Source organism: Oncorhynchus tshawytscha, linkage group LG09, assembly GCF_018296145.1.
Source record: "Oncorhynchus tshawytscha isolate Ot180627B linkage group LG09, Otsh_v2.0, whole genome shotgun sequence".
In the NCBI taxonomy this organism is placed as follows: Eukaryota; Metazoa; Chordata; class Actinopteri; order Salmoniformes; family Salmonidae; genus Oncorhynchus; species Oncorhynchus tshawytscha.
The window spans coordinates 73,881,158-73,906,288 of NC_056437.1; the positions used below are offsets into that span (position 1 = coordinate 73,881,158).

Genomic DNA, 25,131 nt, shown 5'->3' on the forward strand with positions numbered 1-25,131 from the left:
AGGCTTTCCACTCTGTCAATCGCCGCATTCTTATCGGCACACCCAATAGCCTTGGCTTCTCAAATGACTGCCTCGCCTGGTTCACCAACTACTTCTCAAATTGAGTTCAGTGTGTCAAAGCGGAGGGCCTGTTGTCCGGACCTCTGGCCGTCTCTATGGGGTTGCCACACGGTTCAATTCTCGTGCTGACTCTTGTCTCTGTATATATCAATGATGTCGCTCTTGCTGCTGGTGATTCTCTGATCCACCTCAAAGCCGACAACACCGTTCTTTATACATCTGGCTCTTCTTCGGACACTGTGTCAACAAACCTCCAGAGCTTCAACAGTATACAACACTCCTTCCGTGGCCGCCAACTGCTTTTAAATGCTAGTAAAATTAAGTGCATGCTCTTCAACCGATTGCTGCCCGCACCCTCTCGCCCGACTAGAATCACTACTCTGGATGCTTCTGACCTAGAATATGTGGACAACTACAAATACCTACGTGTCTGGTTAGATGGAATCGGCTTCCTATTTCGCAAAAAAAGTCTCCTTCATTCTTGCAGTCAACCATACCCTTGTAAAACTGACTATCCTACCGAGTCTTGACTTCAGAAATGTCATTTACAAAACAACCCCCAACACTCTACTCGGCAAACTGGATGTAGTCTATCACAGTGCCATCCGTTTTATCACCAAATCCCCATATACTACCCTCCACTGTGACCTGTATGCTCTCGTTGGCTGGCCCTCACTACATATCCGCCGCCAAACCCACTGGCTCCAGCTCATCTATAAGTCTTTGCTAGGTAAAGCCCCGCCTTATCTCAGCTCACTGGTCACCATAGCAACACCCACCCGTAGTCCTCGCTCCAGCAGGTATATTGGTCATCCCCAAAGCCAACACTTACTTTGGCCGCCTTTCCTTCTAGTTCTCTACTGCCAATGACTGGAATGAATTGCAAAAATCTTTGAAGCTGGAGTCTTACATCTCCCTCTCTAACTTGAAGCATCAGCTGTCTGAGCAGCTTACCAATCACTGTACCTGTACACAGCCCATCTGTAAATAGCACACCCGACTACCTCATCCCCATATTATTACTTACCCTGTTGCTCTTTTGCACCCCAGTATCTCTACTTGCACATCATCATCTGCACATCTATCACTCCAGTATTAATGCTAAATGTAATTATTTTCGCCTCTAGGGCATATTTATTGCCTACCTCACTACTCTTCTACATTTGTACACAATGTACATAGATTCTTTTCTATTTTTATTTTATTTTGTGTTGTTGACTGTATGTTTGTTTATGTGTAACTCTGTGTTGTTGTTTTTGTCGCACTGCTTTGCTTTATCTTGGCCAGGTCGCAGTTGTAAATGAGAACTTGTTCTCAACTGGCCTACCTGGTTAAATAAAGGTGAAATAAATAAAAAATGATATTGACAGATCTGACATCAGGAGTTTGATGAAGTGTAACATTTTAAAGAGCTTTGAGTACTACTACTACAGCATATTATTACTTCATATCAACAGTAATAAACTACTATACTAAAGTGTAGATTCATTATACCTAAAAATGTATATCTTCTTCATAACAAGACAGAGAAAAATGTAAGTCATTATCAAGTCAACGAGCCTATCTGAGGAAGTGAAGCGACTGAACCAGACAATAAGGGCTGATACACTGGCACCCCCTTGTGGTAAACCATCTGAAGAGGCGGTCTCAGTCAAACAACAATAACCCTTTAGGAACCAGTCAAAGGCACTAGGGGGCCCTCTCTCTTTCCCCATGACATCCAGAGAAACAGACACAGGCCAGCCTTACCTAGTTTAACATTTCCAAACAATGATAGATTTGTTTGGAGAAAAAGATGATGAGATATCCCAGGCAGGACCAATGCCCAACTATCCAATTAGCTGAGAAAATATCGAGCCCAAACTGTTGTATTTGCCACAATAGCGCTTATCTGGTCTCAGCATACAGTAAACAGAAGAGAGGAAAAGGAAACTGCTGAGGCTAAAGCATCTGGTTTACAGGATGACAGGGGCCATCAGGCCAAGTATGCTTAGTTTTAGTAAACAGTGTCACTGCTAATTTATGATATCGCCAAGTGCGCAGACACATTCAAGCACAACAGCTTTAACAACAGAGCTCCCTGTTTCACTGTGGTTTATTTTATTACCTGTCATCTTCTTAATGGGAGCCAGGCGGAGGGCTAACGTACGCTGTGTCTGTGTGTGTGTGTCTCAGGCATGTCTGGTTAACATCAGACTGAGACTGTTCATAATGAATGGATCAGACCAGCACTGATCCCTTCCTCAATTGGGCCTGATATCAGGGTCCTCAACCCTATCAGGACCTGGACCTGTCAGGGACTTAATCAGCAGACTATAGTGTAACCCAGCCAGTTGGAGCAGGCCAAGGGGATGAGTAGTTCTGGCTCTCCTCCTAGGCTCCATGTCTTGGCTGGCCTTGTAGGACCCTTAGATTTAGACATAGACTGAGGTTAATGTGGGATGTCTAGAGTGGAGGAGTGGCTCTTGACGTGGGAGTTATTGGAAATGACTGTTTGGACACAACATCCAGGCAACACACACCTCTCCTCCATTCCTCCCCCTCTCATGGGCCTCAGGGGCGGGCTAATGTAAGTTAGGCCCATGGCAACAGATCAGCTAGGGGGCCGGTCCTGTTTGTACACATAGCATGGGAGGTTTTTGCACTCATAACTACAGCCGCTCTGGTCGAAGTCATCATAGGGACTGGAATCAGGAGGGGTGGGGGAGTGGAGACTGTGGTGAGAGGAAATGCGGGGTGGGATCTTTGTGGTTAAAGTAATTGATCGTATCAGTATGGTTATGATTGCTATTGGTGTTCTCCCTCTTTTCTACAGTGTACTGCTCTTCCTGTCAGTGGGGGTTGCTGCCGGGGTCTTCTCTTTTTATCCTCCCTGATTGGACGAGGCACGCTGCTTCCTAGCGATGGGCTCCAGTGGTTGGCTATATGCAGGCGTAGTGTGGACCTACAGGGAGCGTCCAGGTCTCCAGTCTCCATCAGCCACTCCAGGACCAGGAGTTGGTGGTGAAGGTTTTGGGGAAGTCCTTCTGGCTGTGGAAGGCACAGTAACACTGAAGGGAGCCCCAGGAGTTCCACATGTCCCTACGCTTCAGCTGGGTCAGGTCCTTCAGGTACTCCTTCAGACTTGATTTAGACTGGACTGACAGAGACAGAGACAGAGACAGAGACAGACACAGAGAGAACTTCAATGTGGGACTGACTGCATCAATATTATCATACATTCAGTTCAAATCCGTCTTACCTTCAGCTTTATCTGGTTGATCTCATTGTAAGTGAGGTGGTCCCTCTCCTTCATGGACTGGTTCACCTTCATCTTCACAGGTGTGATCGTCTCCATTTTCTCCATCCCATGGTGCTTGATTGACTGCTGGTACAAATACAAGAAGAGTAGCAACATATTTTCGCTGCCTTTCTATATTTCTCACAAATTTTAATTTGTGAAAATGATTTCGAAAAATTACTTGTCTGATGCGATCCTCATTCTCAATGGTCTTCCCGGTCTTGACAGACTTCATGCAGATCATTTTGGCCCTCTGTGCAGGGTTCCAGGAGGTGTAGGCCACGATAAGGCTGGGACGCCTCAAGTACGGGCTGTCCTTCTTCTTCTGGCTCTGGGCAATTGTCTCTGCACATCAAAACATGCGTCGGGGGTCCCAGGAGATGTAGGCCACGATAAGGCTGGGACGCCTCAAGTACGCGCTGTCCTTCTTCTTCTGGCTCTGGGCAATTGTCTCTGCACATCAAAACAACAACAGTCCCTCATCACTCCTCTGCCAATCAATATAAATTGGACTAGGAGAGTATGAAAGCTGAAGCAGTTCAATATGAATATAGGGATGAGGGAGAAAGGAGTACTGTATGTGCTGGGTGTTATCGTGTGTTATAGCTCACCCACTGGCTGGATGTACTTGAGGAGCTGGTTGCTCTTCAGGCCTATGAGATGAGCTCCCTTGGTGTAGTAGGTGAGAACATGGTCCCCGTCCTCCCTGTCTGGTCGCACGGCCCGCCGGATCAGCCTCAGAGTCTTTTTATGGTAGTACCTGGTCAGAGGTAGGGGACAGTCAAATATGGCTGACACAGCTGACCACCAGAATGTATTATTTCTGTGTAAACAGATAACGTTTATTGAAAATTCATAAGATACTGCAATGAAAAGTTGTTTCTTTTTGTTTTTCACTGAAAATGTCTTGTTGACCTTACATAATCTTTGACGACATACAGTTAGTACACACTCATGTATAGCTTCACATGATGTCGGTCGGCTATTCATATACAAAAAGAAAGTAGCGTGACTTAGAATGGCTTACTGTACTATCTCTGTTGTAGTACCACTGGACAGGATACCAGCAACCAGCATCCTGGTCAAGGCCTTGTAAAACACTGTCTCACACACCTCAACAGACTGGGATGGGTCCGCTCCTTCAGCTCAGAAAGGAGTGAGAGAGAGGACAGTAAGCACCATCTTAATTACAGTCTCACAAACGCTATGGCAGCTCTGTGAGTCGTATGTTCATATTTACGTGTGAATCCAGATAAGTTTAGTGAAGGCAATCAAATCAAATTTTATTTGTCACATACACATGGTTAGCAGATGTTAATGCGAGTGTAGCGAAATGCTTGTGCTTCTAGTTCCGACAATGCAGTAATAACGAACAAGTAATCTAACTAACAATTCCCAAAAAACTACTGTCTTATACACAGTGTAAGGGGATAAAGAATATGTACATAAGGATATATGAATGAGTGATGGTACAGAGCAGCATAGGCAAGATACAGTAGATGATATCGAGTACAGTATATACATATGAGATAAGTATGTAAACCAAGTGGCATAGTTAAAGTGGCTAGTGATACATGTATTACATAAGGATGCAGTCGATGATATAGAGTACAGTATCTACGTATGCATATGAGATGAATAATGTAGGGTAAGTAACATTATATAAGGTAGCATTGTTTAAAGTGGCTAGTGATATATTTACATCATTTCCCATCAATTCCCATGATTAAAGTGGCTGGAGTAGAGTCAGTGTCATTGACAGTGTGTTGGCAGTAGCCACTCAATGTTAGTGGTGGCTGTTTAACAGTCTGATGGCCTTGAGATAGAAGCTGTTTTTCAGTCTCTCGGTCCCAGCTTTGATGCACCTGTACTGACCTCGCCTTCTGGATGACAGCGGGGTGAACAGGCAGTGGCTCGGGTGGTTGATGTCCTTGATGATCTTTATGGCCTTCCTGTAGCATCGGGTGGTGTAGGTGTCCTGGAGGGCAGGTAGTTTGCCCCCGGTGATGCGTTGTGCAGACCTCACTACCCTCTGGAGAGCCTTACGGTTGAGGGCGGTGCAGTTGCCATACCAGGCGGTGATACAGCCCGCCAGGATGCTCTCGATTGTGCATCTGTAGAAGTTTGTGAGTGCTTTTGGTGACAAGCCGAATTTCTTCAGCCTCCTGAGGTTGAAGAGGCGCTGCTGCGCCTTCCTCACGATGCTGTCTGTGTGAGTGGACCAATTCAGTTTGTCTGTGATGTGTATGCCGAGGAACTTAAAACTTGCTACCCTCTCCACTACTGTTCCATCGATGTGGATAGGGGGGTGTTCCCTCTGCTGTTTCCTGAAGTCCACAATCATCTCCTTAGTTTTGTTGATGTTGAGTGTGAGGTTATTTTCCTGACACCACACTCCGAGGGCCCTCACCTCCTCCCTGTAGGCCGTCTCGTCGTTGTTGGTAATCAAGCCTACCACTGTTGTGTCGTCCGCAAACTTGATGATTGAGTTGGAGGCGTGCGTGGCCACGCAGTCGTGGGTGAACAGGGAGTACAGGAGAGGGCTCAGAACGCACCCTTGTGGGGCCCCAGTGTTGAGGATCAGCGGGGAGGAGATGTTGTTGCCTACCCTCACCACCTGGGGGCGGCCCGTCAGGAAGTCCAGTACCCAGTTGCACAGGGCGGCAACATCTTAGTCGGGGATCTTCACCTTTCACACACTTGGAGAAGCGCTGGCTGTCCGCCATCACATGCAGGACATCTTGAAACCCCACCTCTCCGTCCTCTGAAGCCAAGAAACAAAAACAGCCAGTCAGCCAGCCTGTCAACTCATGTCAAATAAGGGAATGTGTATGACTGCACCCCAAAAGGCAACCTATAGTGCACTACTTTTGACCAGAGCCCTATATGGGTACAAATGTCCCGCACTATATAGGGAACAGGGGATTTGGGACACAAACAATTTTTATGTATTCTGTTCTAACATGTTTATAATGGAAAGCACGTTATTATATTTTGGGGTAATTCCAGATACTGAGGCAGAAACATACTGTCAGCCTTCTGTAGGGCTTTCTTCACCTCCTCTGGGCTGATACTGATCCCCACTCTGTCCAGTGTGGACGCCAGGCCCTCCTCATTGAGAGAGCCATCGCTGTTCTTTGCAAACTGCTCAAAGACTTCTTTGAAGGCTACATGTGGTAGAATAGACAATAGATATGATTGTTTGATTGTTTCCCATAACATAGGAACATCACTTCAAAATACATGTACAATAGAAGATCATCATTAATTAATTACTTTTTAAAAAGGGTTTTGTATTGGTAGCTAGTGTTAGTTGACAATAGAAGACAGGCTAACAGTATGCATGCTACTTACCATCAGACTGGGCATCGATCTGGGGATCGTCAGGCACCGTAGTTGCCAGGTCTTCAATACGAGTCATGCCCCTACAGGCAAACAGGCACAAGCACATAGAGGTGTCAGGGAATAACAGTGACAGTTGTGGGGAACAGAATAGGTATGAATGGTAAGTATGGAGCAGAGGGTAGGTACTGACACTGAGTTTAGGAACTCCTCCAGGTCCTCTGTGTTGATGGTGCTGTCTGGCATCTCTGCCGTGGAATCGCCGGGAGTTTAACCAGGGCAGCTTTATCTGGCTTTGGCATTGGCTGGTTGGGCCTTTGCTGCAGCTCATCACAGGGAATTATCCTCTTGGTGATATCCCTGGGTTTGAATCGCTCCAACTCTGACATCTGTCGGTTGGGACTTTGTTGGAGATTCTCACAGCGGATGGTTCCGCTTCTCTTGGTGACCTCTCTAGCTTTGAGTCTGTCTGAATCTGTCATGGCTTGGTTGAGTCTGCACTGGATGTCGTAGGAGAGGGGCGCCCTCCTCCTGCCATAGTCCCTGCCTCTGCCTTGCTCTGCTCCATGGAAGGACCCTTTTATCCGGGGTTCTTTGGCTATTGGCGGGATGTTATCTTCTTTCTGTTTACCTACTTTGGTCTTGTAGAAGTCTTTGACTTTGCCCTGGACTTTGTCATCTTTTCCACTTCGACTGGGCCGTGACCAGCTGTACTTCGGTTTGGCCGGTAAGTTTTTCTGCATGACCTTAGCTCCAACACCAATCTCCTCTGGGATACTGGCCACCATCACTGTCTTATGGGCCTTTTCTGCTTTGGCAGAAAGCTTCACGCTGGGCCGGTCATTCTGAGTGAGAAGTGGGTTGGTGGTGGTCACAGCCACGGCTGTCTTGGTGAAGAGGAGTGGGAACTTTATCTTCTTCCTGCCACTGTCAATGTTATCTGGGGATGTAGCGGACTTCCCCTGGCGGACTTCAGCGTTAGCTCGCTCTGACTCCGAACTGGACCTGTCATCAGAGCTCCAAGAAGGACTCTTCAGCCTCAGCTTCACTAGGAACCTTGACACCTTCTTCTGGGCCTCCTGAGATAACAAAACCCTCCAATAAATGTCACTAGCAAAGTAAACCTCAATGGTGTAAAGTACTGAAGTAAAAATACTTGAACATACTACACGTCGTTTTTTGGGGTAGCTGTACTTCACAGTTGAAGTCGGAAGTTTACATACACTTAGGGTGGAGTCATTAAAACTTGTTTGTCAACCACTCCACAAATGTCTTGTTAACAAACTATAGTTTTGGCAAGTCGGTTAGGACATCTACTTTGTGCATGACACAAGTCATTTTTCCAACAATTGTTTACAGACAGATTATTTCACTTATAATTCACTGTATCACAATTCCAGTGGGTCAGAAGTTTACATACACTAAGTTGACTGTGCCTTTAAACAGCTTGGAAAATTCCAGAAAATGATGTCATGGATTTAGAAGCATCTGATAGGGTAATTGACATCATTTGGGTCAATTGGAGGCGTACCTGTCGATGTATTTCAAGGCCTAACTTCAAACTCAGTGCATCTTTGCTTGACATCATGTGAAAACCAAAAGAAATCAGCCAAGACCTCAGAGAACAAATTGTAGACCTCCACAAGTCTGGTTCATCCTTGGGAGCAATTTCCAAACGCCTGAAGGTACCACGTTCATCTGTACAAACAATAGTACGCAAGTATAAACACCATGGGACCACGCAGCAGTCATGCCGCTCAGGAAGGAGATGCGTTCTGCCTCCTAGAGATGAATGTACTTTGGTGCAAAAAGTGCAAATCAATCCCAGAACAACAGCAAAGGACCTTGTGAAGATGTTGGAGGAAACAGGTACAAAAGTATCTATATCCACAGTAAAACGAGTCCAATGTCGACATAACCTGAAAGGCCGCTCAGCAAGGAAGAAGCCACTGCTCCAAAACCGCCATAAAAAAGCCAGACTGCGGTTTGCAACTGAATATGGGGACAAAGGTTGTACGTTTTGGAGAAATGTCCTCTGGTCTGATGAAACAAAAATAGATCTGTTTGGCCATAATGACCATAGTTATGTTTGGAGTAAAAAGGGGGGAGCTTGCAATCCGAAGAACAGCATCCCAACCATGAAGCATGAGGGTGGCAGCATCATGTTGTGGTGGTGCTTTGCTGCAGCAGGGACTGGTGCACTTCACAAAATAGATGGCATCATGAGGGAGGAAAATTGTGTGGATATATTGAAGCAACATCTCAAGATATCAGTCAGGAAGTTAAACCTGGTCGCAAATGGGCCTTCCAAATGGACAATGACCCCAAGCATACTTCCAAAGTTGTGGCAAAATGGCTTAAGGACAACAAAGTCAAGGTATTGGAGTGGCCATCACAAAGCCCTGACCTCAATCCTATTGAAAATTTGTGGGCAGAACTGAAAAAGTGTGCGCGAGCAAGGAGGCCTACAAACCTGACTCAGTTACACCAGCTCTGTCGGGAGGAATGGGCCAAAATTCACCCAACTTTTTGTGGGAAGCTTGTGGAAGGCTACCCAAAATGTTTGACCCAAGTTAAACAATTTAAAGGCAATGCTACAAAAAACGAATTGAGTGTATGTAAACTTCTGACCAACTGGGAATGTGATGAAATAAATAAAACCTGAAATAAATCATTCTCTCTACTATTATTCTGACATTTCGTATTCTTAAAATAAAGTGGTGATCCTAACTGACCTAAGACAGGGAATTTTTTACGAGGATTCAATGTCAGGAATTGTGAAAAACTGAGTTTAAATGTATTTGGCTAAGGTGTATGTAAACTTCCGAATTCAACTGTATGTTTTCACTACATTCCTAAAGAAAATAATGTGCTTTTTACTCCATACATTTTTCTAACACCCAAAAGTACTTGTTACATTTTGAATGCTTAACAGGACAGGAAAATAGTCTAATTTACACAAGAGAACATGCCCGGTCATCCATACTGCCTCTGATCTGGTGGACTCATTAAACACATACTTTGTTTGTAAATGATGTCTAAGTGTTGGAGAGTGCACCTTGCTATTCGTAAATTGGTGCCGTCTGATTTGCTTACTATAAGGAATTTGAAACAATTTATACTTTTACTTTGATACTTAAGTATATTTGAACAATTATATTTACTTTTGATACTTAAGTATATTTAAAACCAAATACTTTTTTTCAAGTAGTATTTTACTGTGTAACTTTCACTTTTACTTGAGTTTATCTTGACTTTTACTCAAGTATGACAATTGGGTACTTTTTCCACAACTGGTAAGCGTACCCAAACACACAACACTCATTGATATGTCAATATAGCCGAGGGGGGTGATAGAGGTAAATGTAAGAACCATACCAGAATAAGAGATATTACATAGAAAACATAATGGTGACTGTAACCTTATTACATAGCTTTTTGATTTATCATGCCCTACACGTATATGTGACTTGACTTGCCTCTTTCCAGCTCCAATCTTCCTCCATTGTTTGATGATATGACTGCTTGGCAGAATAAAAGTCACGCTGCACCTGCCTCTGAGGGCTGGACTAAAAAAATGATAGGCCAATACTAAACTGGAAGGCTTCAGGTGGTGCCCTTAGAGAATAGGTGTGAAGCAAGAAGGCATCAAGAACTGATTTGGTAACCCAGACAGTGGTGGTGGATCCAGTCAGATGGGTGTAAAACAAGAGGGGGGGAGATCTCATTTAAAATCTCACATAACCAAATACCACTACCAAACAAATTCCTGAATTTACCAAAATAACACTTTGAAGACATGTTGGGAATTGGTAAACAAATATGGTATTGTGGAACAATTGGGATTATTGTTATACAATAAATAGCTTTAACCAACCTCTTAAAAGAGCATGATCACCAATAGGACATAGGCCAGAGACGGAAAAAGAACCAAGCCTCGGGCACCAGAGGTGGCAGGGCATCTGATCCCGAATTCCACCCTGTACCAAATGGACAACGGATAGAATTTCCAAGTGTAAATGTAACCAATAGTACTGCTCCGTGTGTGGGGAATATGACTCAACTGTGACCCAAGTAGAAACAATGACGCGCACACCGGACGCACCGCATCTCGTACGGCTATTTTCTGCCATTCTGCGACCGACTTACTTAGTGCCTGGTGAAACTGTTTAAAAGCTCTTTGCATCGATCAACAGCTTCCCTTTCCCCAATCCTAACATTAACCATTAGTAGGGGAAATGCGAAACTGGCCCAAGATCAATGTCTAGGGGCAACTTTAACTGGCCTAAGGTGTTTGTTTTGATAGGACATCATGGACTGTTGACAAAAACAAGTCCGTCATAAATAACAGTCCGAGATTAAACGAGAGAGGGGAACAATCGTGAATACCCTTCCTAGTTCCCATTTGCTTCTATTTCTTTTCAATTCATGTAACAGTGTTACAGTATCCCAGTGTTACAGTATCACAACAACTGGGTAAACTCATGAAACTACACCCATCATATCCAGTTGGTTTTACAGTTCATTGTTGTGATGATGTCAACCGAATCATTTCAAGGATAGGCCTAGCTGATGCAGTCCACTTGCTTTATCTAAATCGTGTCGCTGATTCTTTTGCTTCTCTCTCTCTCTCTCTCTCTCTGACAAGTAATATAGACATTTGGAGCTATAGAAATGCTGTGTTAATTGAGCCGCCTATTCAAGAATTCCAGGTGTTTGTACACATTTCAGGTGAGTCTCATGGTTTTGGTGTTAGATCTATACTGGTATGCATATTTGTCAAAACACTCAATGAAGTACAAAATGTTCCCGTGTACCTACCCTAACTGATATTTTCTTTAGCCTATCAGTACAAAAAATATGTAGGTATAGGCAAAGTTGTACAAGTAATACAAATATAGAGAAGTGACTATAAAATCAAAAATGTTGAATGTGGACTACAAAATTCCTGTATACTTTTCAGTTTGGAAGAAAATATTTCTGAAGAAAGATCTTCTTTATCCTCCTAAACGCTCTATTCTGGGTAAGTCATACATTCACCTCTTACACGCACAATGTCCTCAAATATACACCACTACCTGTCCTGATCACTCCAGGGGCACTTTCATAGAACACATATGTGCCTGACTGACTGCAATTGCTCTAGAGTGAACCATCAAAAAGGTTTAAAGGTTATATTGAGAAAACTACCGTTGTTTGACTAACCTGTGATTTATATTGCATGTGTTAATGTTCTACCAGGTGTCTGGCTTGGCCCTGGTCATGGTGGGGGCTATGTCTCAGCCCACCTACACAGAAATGGAGTCTTTCACCCACATATCCCAGGGCATGTCTCACACCTCCATCCTCCTCATAGTGGTGGGTATCATCGTCTCCCTGCTGGCCTTCCTGGGTAGCATTGGGGCGTGGTCAGACAGCCGTCTGCTCCTTGGATTGGTGGGTAGTGCAGCACAGTGTGAGATATGGTAACTTGGGGCTTTATGTTTTGGAGAACAGTCAATATGCCGTGTTCCATCTTCACATACTAAATCATAACCTGTCCTAGCTCTGCCACGTTTGCATTTTGCTTTTGGAGAAGTAACATCTTAGTTGTTTGTACTCTGTTCACACACTTCCTAATGCTGATCCTCAGTCTGCAGATAGTGTCTGGTATTCTCTTCTATGTATTCAGAAACAAGGTAAACATGACTCTGCTCAGCTGTCTCAACCTACTGCAGATGATCACTGTATGTGATCAGGGAATTCAACTAGTATTGCTTGATTGACAAGGGTGAACATGCTTTTTGTGTCCTCTGCACCCTCTGCAGGCGGAGAGAAGGATCACACTGAAAGTCAACGAGGTGATCGTACAGCACAGCCCCAGGGATAAGGTTGCCATCGTTGACCTACAGCATGCAGTAAGCAGCGTACTATTCACTCCTTACCAGGGGAATAGTCTCTGTGAGAAACTAACTTTGATAGTGTATATGTGTGTTTCAGTTCCATTGTTGTGGTGCAGAGAACTGCACTGACTGGCTCCTGCAGAGCTCTCATGGGAATATTAGTTTTGTGCCACACTCCTGTTGCCATGTGGATTATGTGGCCTGTGTGAAAGTCGTCACCACAGACAATATCTACCAGAGGGTCAGTATTAACCAGCACAGGGAAGGGCGAGGGGGTTACAAAGGCCTTAGATGAGGTTAACAAAAAGGTGATCATGATTCCCTACATGGGAATTGCTGTGACAATGATGAGAGGTTTTAAGGGCCCTAAAGAGTAATGAGGCTTTATCTAAAATGCCCTGAGTCTTTTCACTAAAACCTATAATAACAAGCTTTTAGTCATGCTTAGCTCAGATCCTGGAGGTCAGCAATTCAGCAAGTAAGACAAGCAGGGACTTGAGAGGATGAAGTTAAACACGGTCAATATATATCAGATGGTTCTCTGAGTGACTGACTGCACACACTGTGGCCCCTGGAGGACAGACAGTTCATTAACAGCCATTTAGTGTGTGTGTGTGTGTGTGTGTGTGTGTGTGTGTGTGTGTGTGTGTGTGTGTGTGTGTGTGTGTGTGTGTGTGTGTGTGTGTGTGTGTGTGTGTGTGTGTGTGTGCGTGTGTGTCGTCCCTCCAGGGCTTTGTGCAGGTGATCAAAGAGTCCCTGAAGAGGAACCTGGTGTGGCTGGGTGCCGCCTGCATTGTACTGGGTCTCATAGAGGTAAAACAACATATCAGGTGTTCTACTTAGGTCACATGTTGCATCATTGTACTTACTGTGTTATTATCATTGTATCAGTTAGTGGGATGCATCATGGGAATTGAGCTCTTTCGGGAGAAGAGAGAGGTGTATGAGAATTTGGGTCAAGGAGGGAGGGGACGGCTTCGGTCAAGATCCAGCCCGATGCTAAAACCATATACCCATGACAATGCCCAAACTATCGTAAATTGGGGGAGAATGCTGTGACTCTCATCATAATGCAGTTTAGATCCTGTGTAGCCTATTGTCTTGTTATCAGGAATTGGTTATTTTGTTGTTGTTCTTTTTCTGGAATGTCCAGCATTTTTATGGTGGTGGAGGCAAGGGTGTAAGAATAACACTGCAGCTTGAATTCACACATTGTTGAGTTGATTGAGTTTGAGTTTGTTGTCGTTTTGAATGTCTGCATTCTGTGTCTGCCATGTTTCACCAGGCCATTTGGGCCAGGAGGTGAGGTGGTCACCTGTCACACAGTCATTCTCCCATGTTATTTAGGCTGTTGTTCCTGGGTGGTACACTAGGAACATTTGCTCCTGTCACCTCCAAGCGTCAAGGGTGTGGTGGTGCTAATTAGAGTTTATTCAGACAGCTGGTATCAGCTAAGGCTACAGCTCCACCACCTCCATCGCTCTCCATCCAATCACCCCCATCTGAACAGCAATCCTTATTGATAAACTCACAATTTATGCCCGTTTTTAACGAGCTGCATGCCACCCTGCCTGTTAGTGGATCCAAGTGTATCCGTCAGCCGGACGCTGGACTCATGGCGGCGGGCTGGGCGGCTGAAGGTTGGTCTCCCTGGCCTACAGTGAAACAGGCCCACAGGGCCTCTGGCTGGCTTCAATGGAGACAGGAGACTGCTGTCTGTCTGCTGTGGAGCCTGCCTGCTGCTCTACCCGGCCCTCCCGGCCCCTGTAATGTCAGTAACTAGGTCAGTAGTAGTACTCAACATCCCCAGGACATTGGATGGGCTCCCAGCAAGTCTTCTGTTATTGAGGATTGTGTTGTCAATCCCTAATTCAGCCAACACCCAGGCCAGCAACCCCAATTTGTAGGATTTCAGGACCCTTATTAGTTATTAGACATATTGGCCCAGCAGAAGAAAACAAATATTTAGCACAAGCAGACATTTATAACAGTGCTAAAACCATGACAGAGTGGCTGCCCTGTGTCACCCAGGATAACAGGACATGTAGAAGTGAGCCAACCCAGTGAGCGTGACTAGGGATGGAAGAGCAGCAGAGGATGTTGCTCACTAGAGATAGAAGAACTCTTATGTAAAGTCATGCACCTCCTCTCCTCCTCAGAATGTTTAATACTGTAATGTGTGCCAAGGGGGCATGGTGTAATTTAGGATACTTTTTCTGGTGATTCAGAGGCAATTTTCAAACCAGCAGCACTGGCAGGCAGCAGACACCACTAAATCCAAGCCTTCGGGGCCTCTATTCACTGTCTGTATGTAGCCTGCAGACGCTTCAGGAATGTTCTCTCTCTCTCTCTCTCTCGATCACACGGCATCTCTCCTTTCACCTTTTATTTTTGTCTTTTTACTTTCATCTTCTCATTCAGCCTCTGGTCTGACGGATAGTGAAGGACGACATAGAACTGATAAGACCTCATTCGGCATTAAGATTGGCCTACTTTAGTTGTCCCTGTGGTCAGCGGTACAGCGGAGATCTATCTGAGCGGTCCGCTTGGCAGAGGGTTTGCTGTGCCGAAGGGCCTGTTTTTATTTGATTTGATTATTATTAGTTGCGCTGCACGTTGACCATGAACGTCTGGTCTGGAGAGCCTGTCTGTCTCTCCCCAAGGCCTTCCAACATACGGCTCAACATGTGCAGCAGGACAGATGGAACCACCCCTAACAAAAAGAGGAAGAAAAAGCCTCAGGATTGAAGGAAGGAAATTAGAAAATGCGGTCTCATGCCCTTACCATAACCACACAATGCTAAGAGTTGCTCAATCAATTTCTATTGATAGAGTGGGCTACATTTTTCAATGAGATTAAATGTTTTTTTCTTTTTCTGATATGACTAGTTTAGAGGGCTAGTAGTAGCAAATGTAATAATGTCCCAGAAGGATTTGATGAGTGGTACGAGACTGGACATGACTGTTAGGGTGATTTTGTTTGTCTGAAAGCTTTGTAGAATGTGACTGACTGTTCTACTGTTAGTATGTTTTTGGAATGAGAATATGTAGACTGGATGTGTATATTAGTGGGTGTTGTGTGTCTGCTAGAATATGGGTTATTTATGAGTGTGTGCATATGATATGGGTGTGTGTGTTTAACTCTCACCTCCTTGACGAGGCCCCTCCACCATTTCTCTCTCTCTCTCTTTGGGCAGGGCTCAGATGGAAGTGATTACGCTGCAGAGGGAGAGATAAATTACAGAGAGAACCTACAGAGCTCCAGCCCTTCTCCTTTATCCACTCACTCATTCACTCACTTACACATACAGGCACGCAATCACATGCACAGGAGCACATGCCCTGCCGCCAGTCCCACCACCTTGCTTCTGGTGGTACATTTCCACTCCTGGCTGTGTCAGGACAATGCGCCAGTGTGCTCCCCTCCCTCCCCTCTCGTGGGCCGAGTGAGTGCGCGAGGCATGAGGGCCAGGGTTGTAAATTCCTCTGAAAGAGCAGTTAAGAAGGCTACCATTAAAACGGGGATCGACGCTCGCCAGAAAGGAGCCGAAGAAATGAGTCATCACCTGGAGCCTGAAGGGTTCCAGAGCCTGCAGAACCACAGAGGAGAGGAACTGTAGAAATAGAATGGATAGAACATACGGTATCTCTCATTTTAGATGTATACAACTTAGGTCAACTAAGTTGAGATGCCAAGGAAGCATTGTGATTAGATGACATGAGCGTTATAATTGTGATATTTAACTACAATGTCACATTTCTTTGTTTTCTAATTTAATTATTTGGACATATTCAAAAAAATATATGTCTTGTCTTGCTCCATTTCATATGTTTTGGAACCCTAAGGCTAGTGCCGCTAGTTTCCTATATTGTAGAGTGTAGGTTTAGGCTTAGGGTTCTAACTAGCCACGAAATCTTAACATCAGTCGTGGAGGTCTATTCTAGACCGTGAACCCCGCCCTCTCTCAGCTTCAGGTCTGTAGGTCAGTTGAGTTGCCATAGCAGCTCTCTGTGCTGTACCACACAGCTACTATACAGACAGGGGCTGATTCAGAAGGCCAGGCAGCGAGCTCTAACCAGTGAACACAGCTACGTCAGACAGGGGGCTTCCTGTGCACTGAGGTGGGACAGTAAGTGCTTTCACCCCAATCCTTCAACCTAACTGACCACCGGTGTTTGTGTTTGTCTTAGCAAGGGCTCTGTGCCACGGGAGTCAGGACAACAATAGCTGGAAACCTACTCAAACAGAACTGGCTGGGTCGTATACAGGTTGGATTAGAGTTGTAATCGACTGTTTCATGTACTGCCTGGAGCACAACAGTTGCTGGAGTTTCTTATTATAGGAGATCACTCACAGTCAGTTGCACTAACACAATAGAAGATGACGAGAAGAATTCCCCCCAGTGCTCTGTTTGTATTCTCATCACCAGATTGTTAACCTATACTCGCGCCATGGCCCGAGGAGTGGCATGGTTGTGTACACAGTGTGGTGTCTGGCTATGTATCAACCCCCCTCTCTCCTCCAAATCAAGCCCGTTATTATCCCAGGCGAACTCCAGGCTCCCAAAATATCCGTAACGCAGCTGTCAGCACCACTCTGGGCAGCAGCTGGAGCAGCTCATGGGCGCTCCCTCTCTCTCGACCCTCTCTACCACACACAACCAGACTCTCTCTCTCTCTCTCTCCCCAATCCTTCTCTCTCTCTCTCAAAATTCAAGGGGCTTCTTGGCATGGGAAACATGTGTTAACATTGCCAAAGCAAGTGAGGTAGATAATATACAAAAGCGAAATCTCTCTCTCTCGACCCTCTCTCTATCACACAAACCCAGACTCCCTCTCTCTCTCTACCACACACCCCCAGACTCCCTCTCCCTACCACACACCCACAGACTCCCTCTCCCTCTCTCTACCACACACCCCCAGACTCTCTCTCTCTACCACACAGACTCCCTCTACCACACACACCCAGACTCTCTCTCTCTACCACACACCCCCAGACTCCCTCTCCCTCTGTCTCTACCACACACCCCCAGACTCTCTCTCCCACACACCCCCAGACTCTCTACCACACACCCCTCTCCCTCTCTCTACCAGACTCTCTCCCTCTCTCTACCACACACACCCAGACTCCCTCTCCCTCTCTCTCTCTCTACCACACACCCCCAGACTCCCTCTCCCTCTCTCTACCACACACCCCCAGACTCTCTCTCTCTCTACCACACACCCCCAGACTTCTCCCTCTCTCTACCACTCTCTCTACCACACACCCCCAGACTTTCTCTCCCTCTCTCTACCACACACCCCCAGACTTTCTCTCTCCATACTCTCTACCACACACCCCCAGACTCTCTCTCTCTCTACCACACACCCCAGACTCCCTCTCTCTCTACCACACACCCCCAGACTCCCTCTCCCTCTCTCTACCACACACCCCCAGCCTCTCTCTCTCTCTCTACCACACACCCCCCCTCTCCCTCTCTCTAGACTCTCTCTCTCTCTACCACCCACACCCCCCCCCAGACTCTCTCTCTCTCTACCACACACCCCAGACTCCCTCTCCCTCTCTCTACCACACACCCCCAGACTCCCTCTCTCTACCATACAACCCCAGACTCCCTCTCCCTCTCTCTACCATACACCCCCAGACTCTCTCTCTCTCTACCACACACCCAGACTCCCTCTCCCTCTCTCTACCACACACCCCCAGACTCCCTCTCCCTCTCTCTACCACACACCCCCAGACTCTCTCTCTCTCTACCACACACCCCCAGACTCTCCACCACACACCCCAGACTCTCTCTCTCTCCACCACACACCCCAGACTCCCTCTCCACACACCCCAGACTCTCTCTACCACACACCCCCCAGACTCCCTCTCTTTACCACACACCCCCAGACTCTCTCTCTCTCTACCACACACCCCCAGACTCTCTCTCTCTCTACCACACACCCCCAGACTCTCTCTCCACCACACACCCAGACTCCCTCTCCCTCTCTCTCTCTCTCTCCACACACCCCCAGACTCTCTCTCTCCACACACCCCAGACACACCCCCCCAGACTCTCTCTCTCTACCACACACCCCCCCTCTCCTCTCTCTACCACACACCCCCAGACTCTCTCTCTCTCTACCACACACCCCCAGACTCCCTCTCCCCCTCTCTACCACACACACCCAGACTCCCGCTCTCTTTACCACACACCCTGTGGTTTTCTACGATAGGGCCTGGGACCTGAGCGGTTTACTCCAAGCATGCACAGAGGAATAGTTAGCCCCTTTAAAATACTCTGTATACACACTGTGTGTGTGTGTGTGTGTGTGTGTGTGTGCCTGCCTAGCCTGGGCCCCACCCGTCTATCTCACTGAAGCCACCTCTGAATGGCCTGTATGTACTCTGTGGGTCATAAAACCCCAGACAAATGGTGTGTGTGGGGTGTGAGAGTGAACCAAGGAGGGGGTGGAGCAAGTGAGGCTGGCTGTAACAGAGGCTCTGCCACGACAGTTGTTGTCTGTTCCGTTCCCTTCCCTACTGCTGTAGTTAACTTACAACTCCTCTGAGCCCCAGAACAGACCATGGACTATCTTGACTGAGTGGCCAGTTGGTAAGATCATCCAAAGTGGAGGAGTTGAGAGTAGGCTTTCCAAATATCCATTCCCTTCTCTTTCTGTGTATCTTTTCCCCTGATAGTGACCAGTCAAGGAATCTGTGAACTTTTCAACTGCTGTCTAATAAATCTAGAACTATGTCCACAAAGACTCTCACAGCATACTGATAAAACCAGGACAGGACATTAAAAACACTCATGTTTAAATGCATTTCATGGCCATTTGCAATGGGTCTGCCCGAAGAGATGCACTATGACCGAGCAGGATATCACTATATTGAAGCAGAGGGCCTCTGTAACATAGAAACTGAAAATGCACATTTGAACCTCCTTTCTCCTGCCAACTCTCTGATTACCCCTCCCCCAAATCTATACGGTGGCCTCAGGAAGCAATCCATGCAGGGAATAGGAGGAGAGGGAACATATTGGACTTCCTGTTTTGATTTCAAGGGGAAAATGAGATCCAAAGATATGGAGAGTCCTGGAAAATCTAAACTGCCCTGATTTAGCAGAGCTAATGTCTGACTATAACTAACTGAACATAAGCGCTCAGAGCATGATACTCCTCTCTGAGATCAGAGCAAGACTTGATGAGTAACAGACCGAAGTCTGGGTCTTTTTTATTTATTTTGACCTTCATCTGTTTTCATGCGAACTTTCACAGAGAGCAACTTTTTTCACTCCCCATATTTGTCTCTTTTTTTCAGACCAATAACATGATCCATCTTTGTTAACAGCCTCTTGAGGGCTTCTTTCAATCGGGGGGATATGAGATCACATTATTAACATTCTTTGGAAGAGCATTCTTTCTCTCTTTCTGCCCAATCTTCTGCTTGTCCCTTCTTGCCCTCGAGGAGAGAATATGGCAGCATGGCAGATCTCAGACCAACAAAGAGAGAGAGCTAATCCACAGCATAGACAAGCTTAGCTGAGACCACCTAGAAGAGACTTGGTCAATAACACTCAGAAAACAGACAATATCTGGTCTACATAGATAGCAACTTTCTTTCCCGGTAATACATTTAGCTTGATTGATGTGTCTCTATGCAATAAATGTGAGACCTGTGTACAGGGTGATAGTCATCATACCTCTACATATAGGACAAAAGTGCAATAGCTATCAGGTATAAACCATGTAAATGTCTGCAGTCTCCCTGCTGAGTCATGCTATCAGACTTCAGGTTTCCTAACTGAGAATATCAAGTGAACAGGGCTTTGCTGGCGAAACTCAAACATTCTGAAAAGTGAATCTGGGCATCTGTTTCTGTTTAGTTTTCAGGTTATGGCAGCAACATCTTTCCCTATCCTGATACTCCTTTTGTTCCCTTCTTTCTTACCTTGAGAGGAAGAAAAAAAGCGCCCCTATTAAAGTGAATTTTCCAAAGTACCTTCCAAACCCCCTCCCCCGCCCACCCCTTGTAACAATCTTAGACTCTACCTGCCACCCCCCGCCCACCTCCCCCCTCCTCTTTTCTCTCTCTCCTCATTCATCTCTCTCTGCTTCAGTGAAAAGCCAAACAAGCCAGCCATTAAGTTGAGTTAAGCGCAGGAAGCGGGCCTTCAGGCCAGGCAGCCCTGTTTACACGGAGCTAGTCGGGTTTCAGCGAGTGAGGTGAGGCAGCTCACAGGAGACTGTCACTGGGCCAAGGCCTCGGCGCTGCTCCACTGACTCACTGCATTCCCCCCATTCATCTGAGTGAAGAGAAGAGGGGGGCAGGGAGGAGAAAGAAAGGGGGAGCTAGGGCTGAGGCACAAAAGGTGTGGAGGAGCAGAACATAAGTGGGACAGGTAGATTTATGTATTTTTCCCCCAACAAGGCATGGTCTCTTTTGCTGTCCTAAATCACACATACTGTACCTGTCAGTTGTTACAACCCTGGTACTTATACTGTGCCATGCCATACACTGCCCCCTCTTTCTGTACAAGACAGACAAACGATAGATCTTATCTGACAAGGGGAAATATCCAGTGGTCTTCAGCGAGTACAAACTGTTCAAGCCCTGCATATCGTCAAGTCTACCTCTATAGATTTCTTGTTGTAGATTAGGTGAGAAATTGGTAATCCCATTCTTACATGCAGGAGCTGTTCAGAAAGTGTTCACACCATGTGACTTTTTCCACATTTTGTTGTTACGAAGTGGGATTCAAATGGATTTAATTGTTTTGTTTTTTGTCAACTATCTTAACAAAATACTCTATAATGTCAAAGTGGAATAAAAATGATAAAATGTATGAATTAATCAATGGAAAATAAAACACTATGTATTGATTTAGATAAGTATTCAACCCTCTCAGTCAATACATGTTAGAATCACCTTTGGCAGCGATTACAGCTGTGAGTCTTTCTGGGTTAGTCTCTAAGGGCTTTGCACACCTGGATTGTACAATATTTGCCCATTATTCTTTAAGAAATTCTTTAAGCTCTGTCAAATTGGCCATAGATTTTCAAGATGATTTAAATCAAAACTGTAACAATGCCACTCAGGAACATTCAATGTAGTCTTGGTAAGCAACTCCAGTGTATATTTGGCCTTGTGGTGTGGGGGCTGTGCTTTGGCAAAGTGGGTGGGGTTATATCCTTCCTGTTTGGCCCTGTCCGGGGGTGTCCTCGGATGGGGCCACAGTGTCTCCTGACCCCTCCTGTCTCAGCCTCCAGTATTTATGCTGCAGTAGTTAATGTGTCGGGGGGCTAGGGTCAGTTTGTTATATCTGGAGTACTTCTCCTGTCCTATTCGGTGTCCTGTGTGAATTCTCTAATTCTCTCCTTCTCTCTTTCTTTCTCTCTCTCGGAGGACCTGAGCCCTAGGACCATGCCCCAGGACTACCTGACATGATGACTCCTTGCTGTCCCCAGTCCACCTGGCCGTGCTGCTGCTCCAGTTTCAACTGTTCTGCCTTATTATTATTCGACCATGCTGGTAATTTATGAACATTTGAACATCTTGGCCATGTTCTGTTAAAATCTCCACCCGGCACAGCCAGAAGAGGACTGGCCACCCCACATATGCTCTCTCTAATTCTCTCTTTCTTTCTCTCTCTCGGAGGACCTGAGCCCTAGGACCATGCCCCAGGACTACCTGACATGATGACTCCTTGCTGTCCCCAGTCCATCTGACCGTGCTGCTGCTCCAGTTTCAACTGTTCTGCCTTATTATTATACGACCATACTGGTCATTTATGAACATTTGAACATCTTGGCCATGTTCTGTTATAATCTCCACCCGGCACAGCCAGAAGAGGACTGGCCACCCCACATAGCCTGGTTCCTCTCTAGGTTTCTTCCTAGGTTTTGGCCTTTCTAGGGAGTTTTTCCTAGCCACCGTGCTTCTACACCTGCATTGCTTGCTGTTTGGGGTTTTAGGCTGGGTTTCTGTATAGCACTTTGAGATATCAGCTGATGTACGAAGGGCTATATAAATAAATTTGATTTGTGTTTCAGGTAATTGTCCTGCTGAAAGGTGAATGTGCATCCCAGTGTCTGTTGGGAATCAGACTGAACCAAGTTTCCCTCTAGGATTATGCCTGTGCTTAGCTCTATTCCATTTTGTTTTATCATTAAAAAAAACACCCTAGTCCTTTTCGATGACAAGCGTACCCATAACATGATGCAGCCACCACCATTCTTGAAAATATTAAGAGTGGTACTCAGTAATGTGTTTTATTTTCCCCAAACATAAAGCTTTGTTTTCAGAACAAAAAGTTCATTTCTTTGCCACATTTTTTTAAAAGTATTGCTTTAGTGCGTTATTGCAAACAAGATTATTCTGTACAGGATTCCTTATTTTCACTCTGTCATTTATGTTAGTATTGTAGAGTAACTTCTACAATGTTGTTGATCCATCCTCAGGTATCTCCTATCACAGCCATTAAACTCTATAACTGTTTTAAAATCACCATTGGCCTCATGGTGAAATCCCTGAGCGGTTTCCTTCCTCTCCGGCAACTGAGTTAGGAAGGACACCTGAATCTTTGTAGTGACTGTGTGTATTGATACCCCATCCAATGTGTAATTAATAACTTCACCATGCACAAAGAGATAATCTATGTACGCTTCTTTTTTTTTGCCATCTACCAATAGCTGCCCTTGTTTGTGAACCATTTGAAAACCTCCCTGGTCTTTGTGGTTGAATCCGTGCTTGAAATTCACTGCTCGACTGAGGGACCTTACAGATCATTGTTTGTGTTGGGTACAGAGATGAGGTAGTCATTTAAAATTCATGTTAATCACTATCATTGCACAGAGTGAGTCCATGCAACTTAATATGTGACTTGTTAAGCATATTTTGACTCCTGAACTTATTTAGGCTTGTTATAACTAAAGGGTTGAATACTTATTCACTGAAGACATTTCAGCTTTACATTTTTAATTAATTTGTAAACATTTCTAAAAACATAATTTCACTTTGACATATGGGGTATTGTGTGGAACCCAAAATCTCGATTACATTTTTAAAATTCTGGCTGTAACACAATACAATGTGGAAAAAGTCAAGGGGTGTGAATACTTCCTGAAGGCACTGTATGCTTACAGTATGTTTTGGAAGTATTCCTCATATCCTCCGTGCTGGACGTGTTGGGGATCCGGGAGTATCCACTTTCTCCAGCCAGCACGTCATTTATTTCATTACATCACCAACAGATGAGGTTCAGTTTCAGCCATGCATCACTCGGGGGATTCCAGATCAATGTTGTGTTTACTTTAAAAAGTTTCTTGAAAGATAAAGTACTCTGTGAAGCCAAGCACCATTATTTTCCTTTGCTTCACTCGCATGTAGAGACAAATGCCATGTTCACAAAGAAATACACACACACACACGCACACACACACACACACACACACCCACACACAACGTAGCATACTCAAGTTCTTATTGGCATAGTAGCTAATATTCCATCTAAGGGTATGTCATTCCAGGTATCCAGTGTTACCTCACCCCCTGTACCTTGGAGAGCCGCGTCAGGGTAATGCATCCTCGTGGCAGTCGCCACACAGTCTGAGAGCTAACAGATGTTGAGGGTATGACTCAACTGTCAACACATTGGCGAGGGCAGCGTGATGGAGACTTCTCTGAGTAGGCCTATTTTAGCCACACATCATGAGAGAGCAAGAGAGAGATAGCTGAGAGAGAGATGCGGACAGACGGGCAAGTCTACCGACAGACAAGGCTCTCATACATACAGCCAGACACAAGGGCACGTTAAAGTAGGGCTTCTTACATCACCTCATCTTCGTAATTGAATTGACTTTGGAGTGAAGGAGGCCATTGTATTGGGTCCAGCCCATAAAACTGCGTGGCCTCAAGACATACATTAGAGCCCAAATGTGATCCCCCTCTTCAACAGAGGCACAGTGATGTTTATAATGCCCAGCATTTGGATTGTTCCCAAAGGGGGCATTGCTAGTTTGAACCTGGTACATACACCGTGGTACAGCAGAAGCCCCCTCCAACCAAAGCCAGGCCACAAGACATACAGGTTTCAACCCTATCACATTTGTGTTGAACCATAACTTTATAACATGATGTAGAAATTCCTTTTTTATGGTCATTTAATTAGGGAACTGGGAATTTATGATGAACCTGGTGAAGTTGGGCAGAGACCACCATTTTGTAACTTCACTTACATCTTTGTTAACATGTTACCACTCAGTTATAAGAAATAACGGTAACTCTTGAAATGACACTGCATAGTTTGTGCTGTAGTATAGAACAATATAGTAACAGGGACCCCCTTTTCTAACCCTCATCGACAAACCCTTACTTTCAGACAGTGACCACATTTGTATTGTTAACATTTCCATACTATAGCTATGTTGTTAGCACATTCTGAGCTGTAATGTAGTGGTAACTAAATCACTTTTCAATTCAAAGACAAACGAAATAGACAAGTTGAAGAAAATAATCCTGCTAGTCAAGATAACACAGGACACACACACACACACACAGCAAAACAAAACAAAAAA

The 25,131-nt window shown here is 45.4% G+C and overlaps 2 protein-coding genes across 5 annotated transcripts; one reads left to right on the forward strand and one right to left on the reverse strand.

The window, feature by feature from the left end:
- The first annotated feature begins 3,090 nt into the window (after positions 1–3,090).
- On the forward strand, positions 3,091–16,376 carry LOC112258669. 4 transcript variants are annotated; one of them, XM_024433192.2, is made up of 8 exons: positions 3,091–3,170; positions 11,331–11,413; positions 11,646–11,705; positions 11,924–12,118; positions 12,490–12,579; positions 12,662–12,805; positions 13,294–13,377; positions 15,762–16,376. In XM_024433192.2, exons 4-8 carry the CDS (start codon positions 11,945–11,947, stop codon positions 16,182–16,184), a joined length of 915 nt encoding a protein of 304 aa, XP_024288960.1. In that variant the 5' UTR covers positions 3,091–3,170; positions 11,331–11,413; positions 11,646–11,705; positions 11,924–11,944; the 3' UTR covers positions 16,185–16,376. The 4 variants fall into 4 exon arrangements, with proteins under 4 accessions (XP_024288960.1, XP_024288961.1, XP_024288962.1 ...); XM_024433193.2 differs by having other exon boundaries at positions 11,924–12,040; XM_024433194.2 differs by lacking the exon at positions 12,662–12,805.
- On the reverse strand, positions 5,914–9,666 carry LOC112259188. The gene is made up of 4 exons (XM_024433933.2): positions 9,655–9,666; positions 6,695–7,761; positions 6,370–6,507; positions 5,914–6,104 (listed from the first exon to the last, which is right to left on the reverse strand). The coding sequence occupies exons 1-2, from the start codon at positions 9,664–9,666 to the stop codon at positions 6,883–6,885; spliced, it is 891 nt and encodes a 296-aa protein (XP_024289701.1). The 3' UTR covers positions 5,914–6,104; positions 6,370–6,507; positions 6,695–6,882.
- Positions 16,377–25,131: the final 8,755 nt, after the last annotated feature.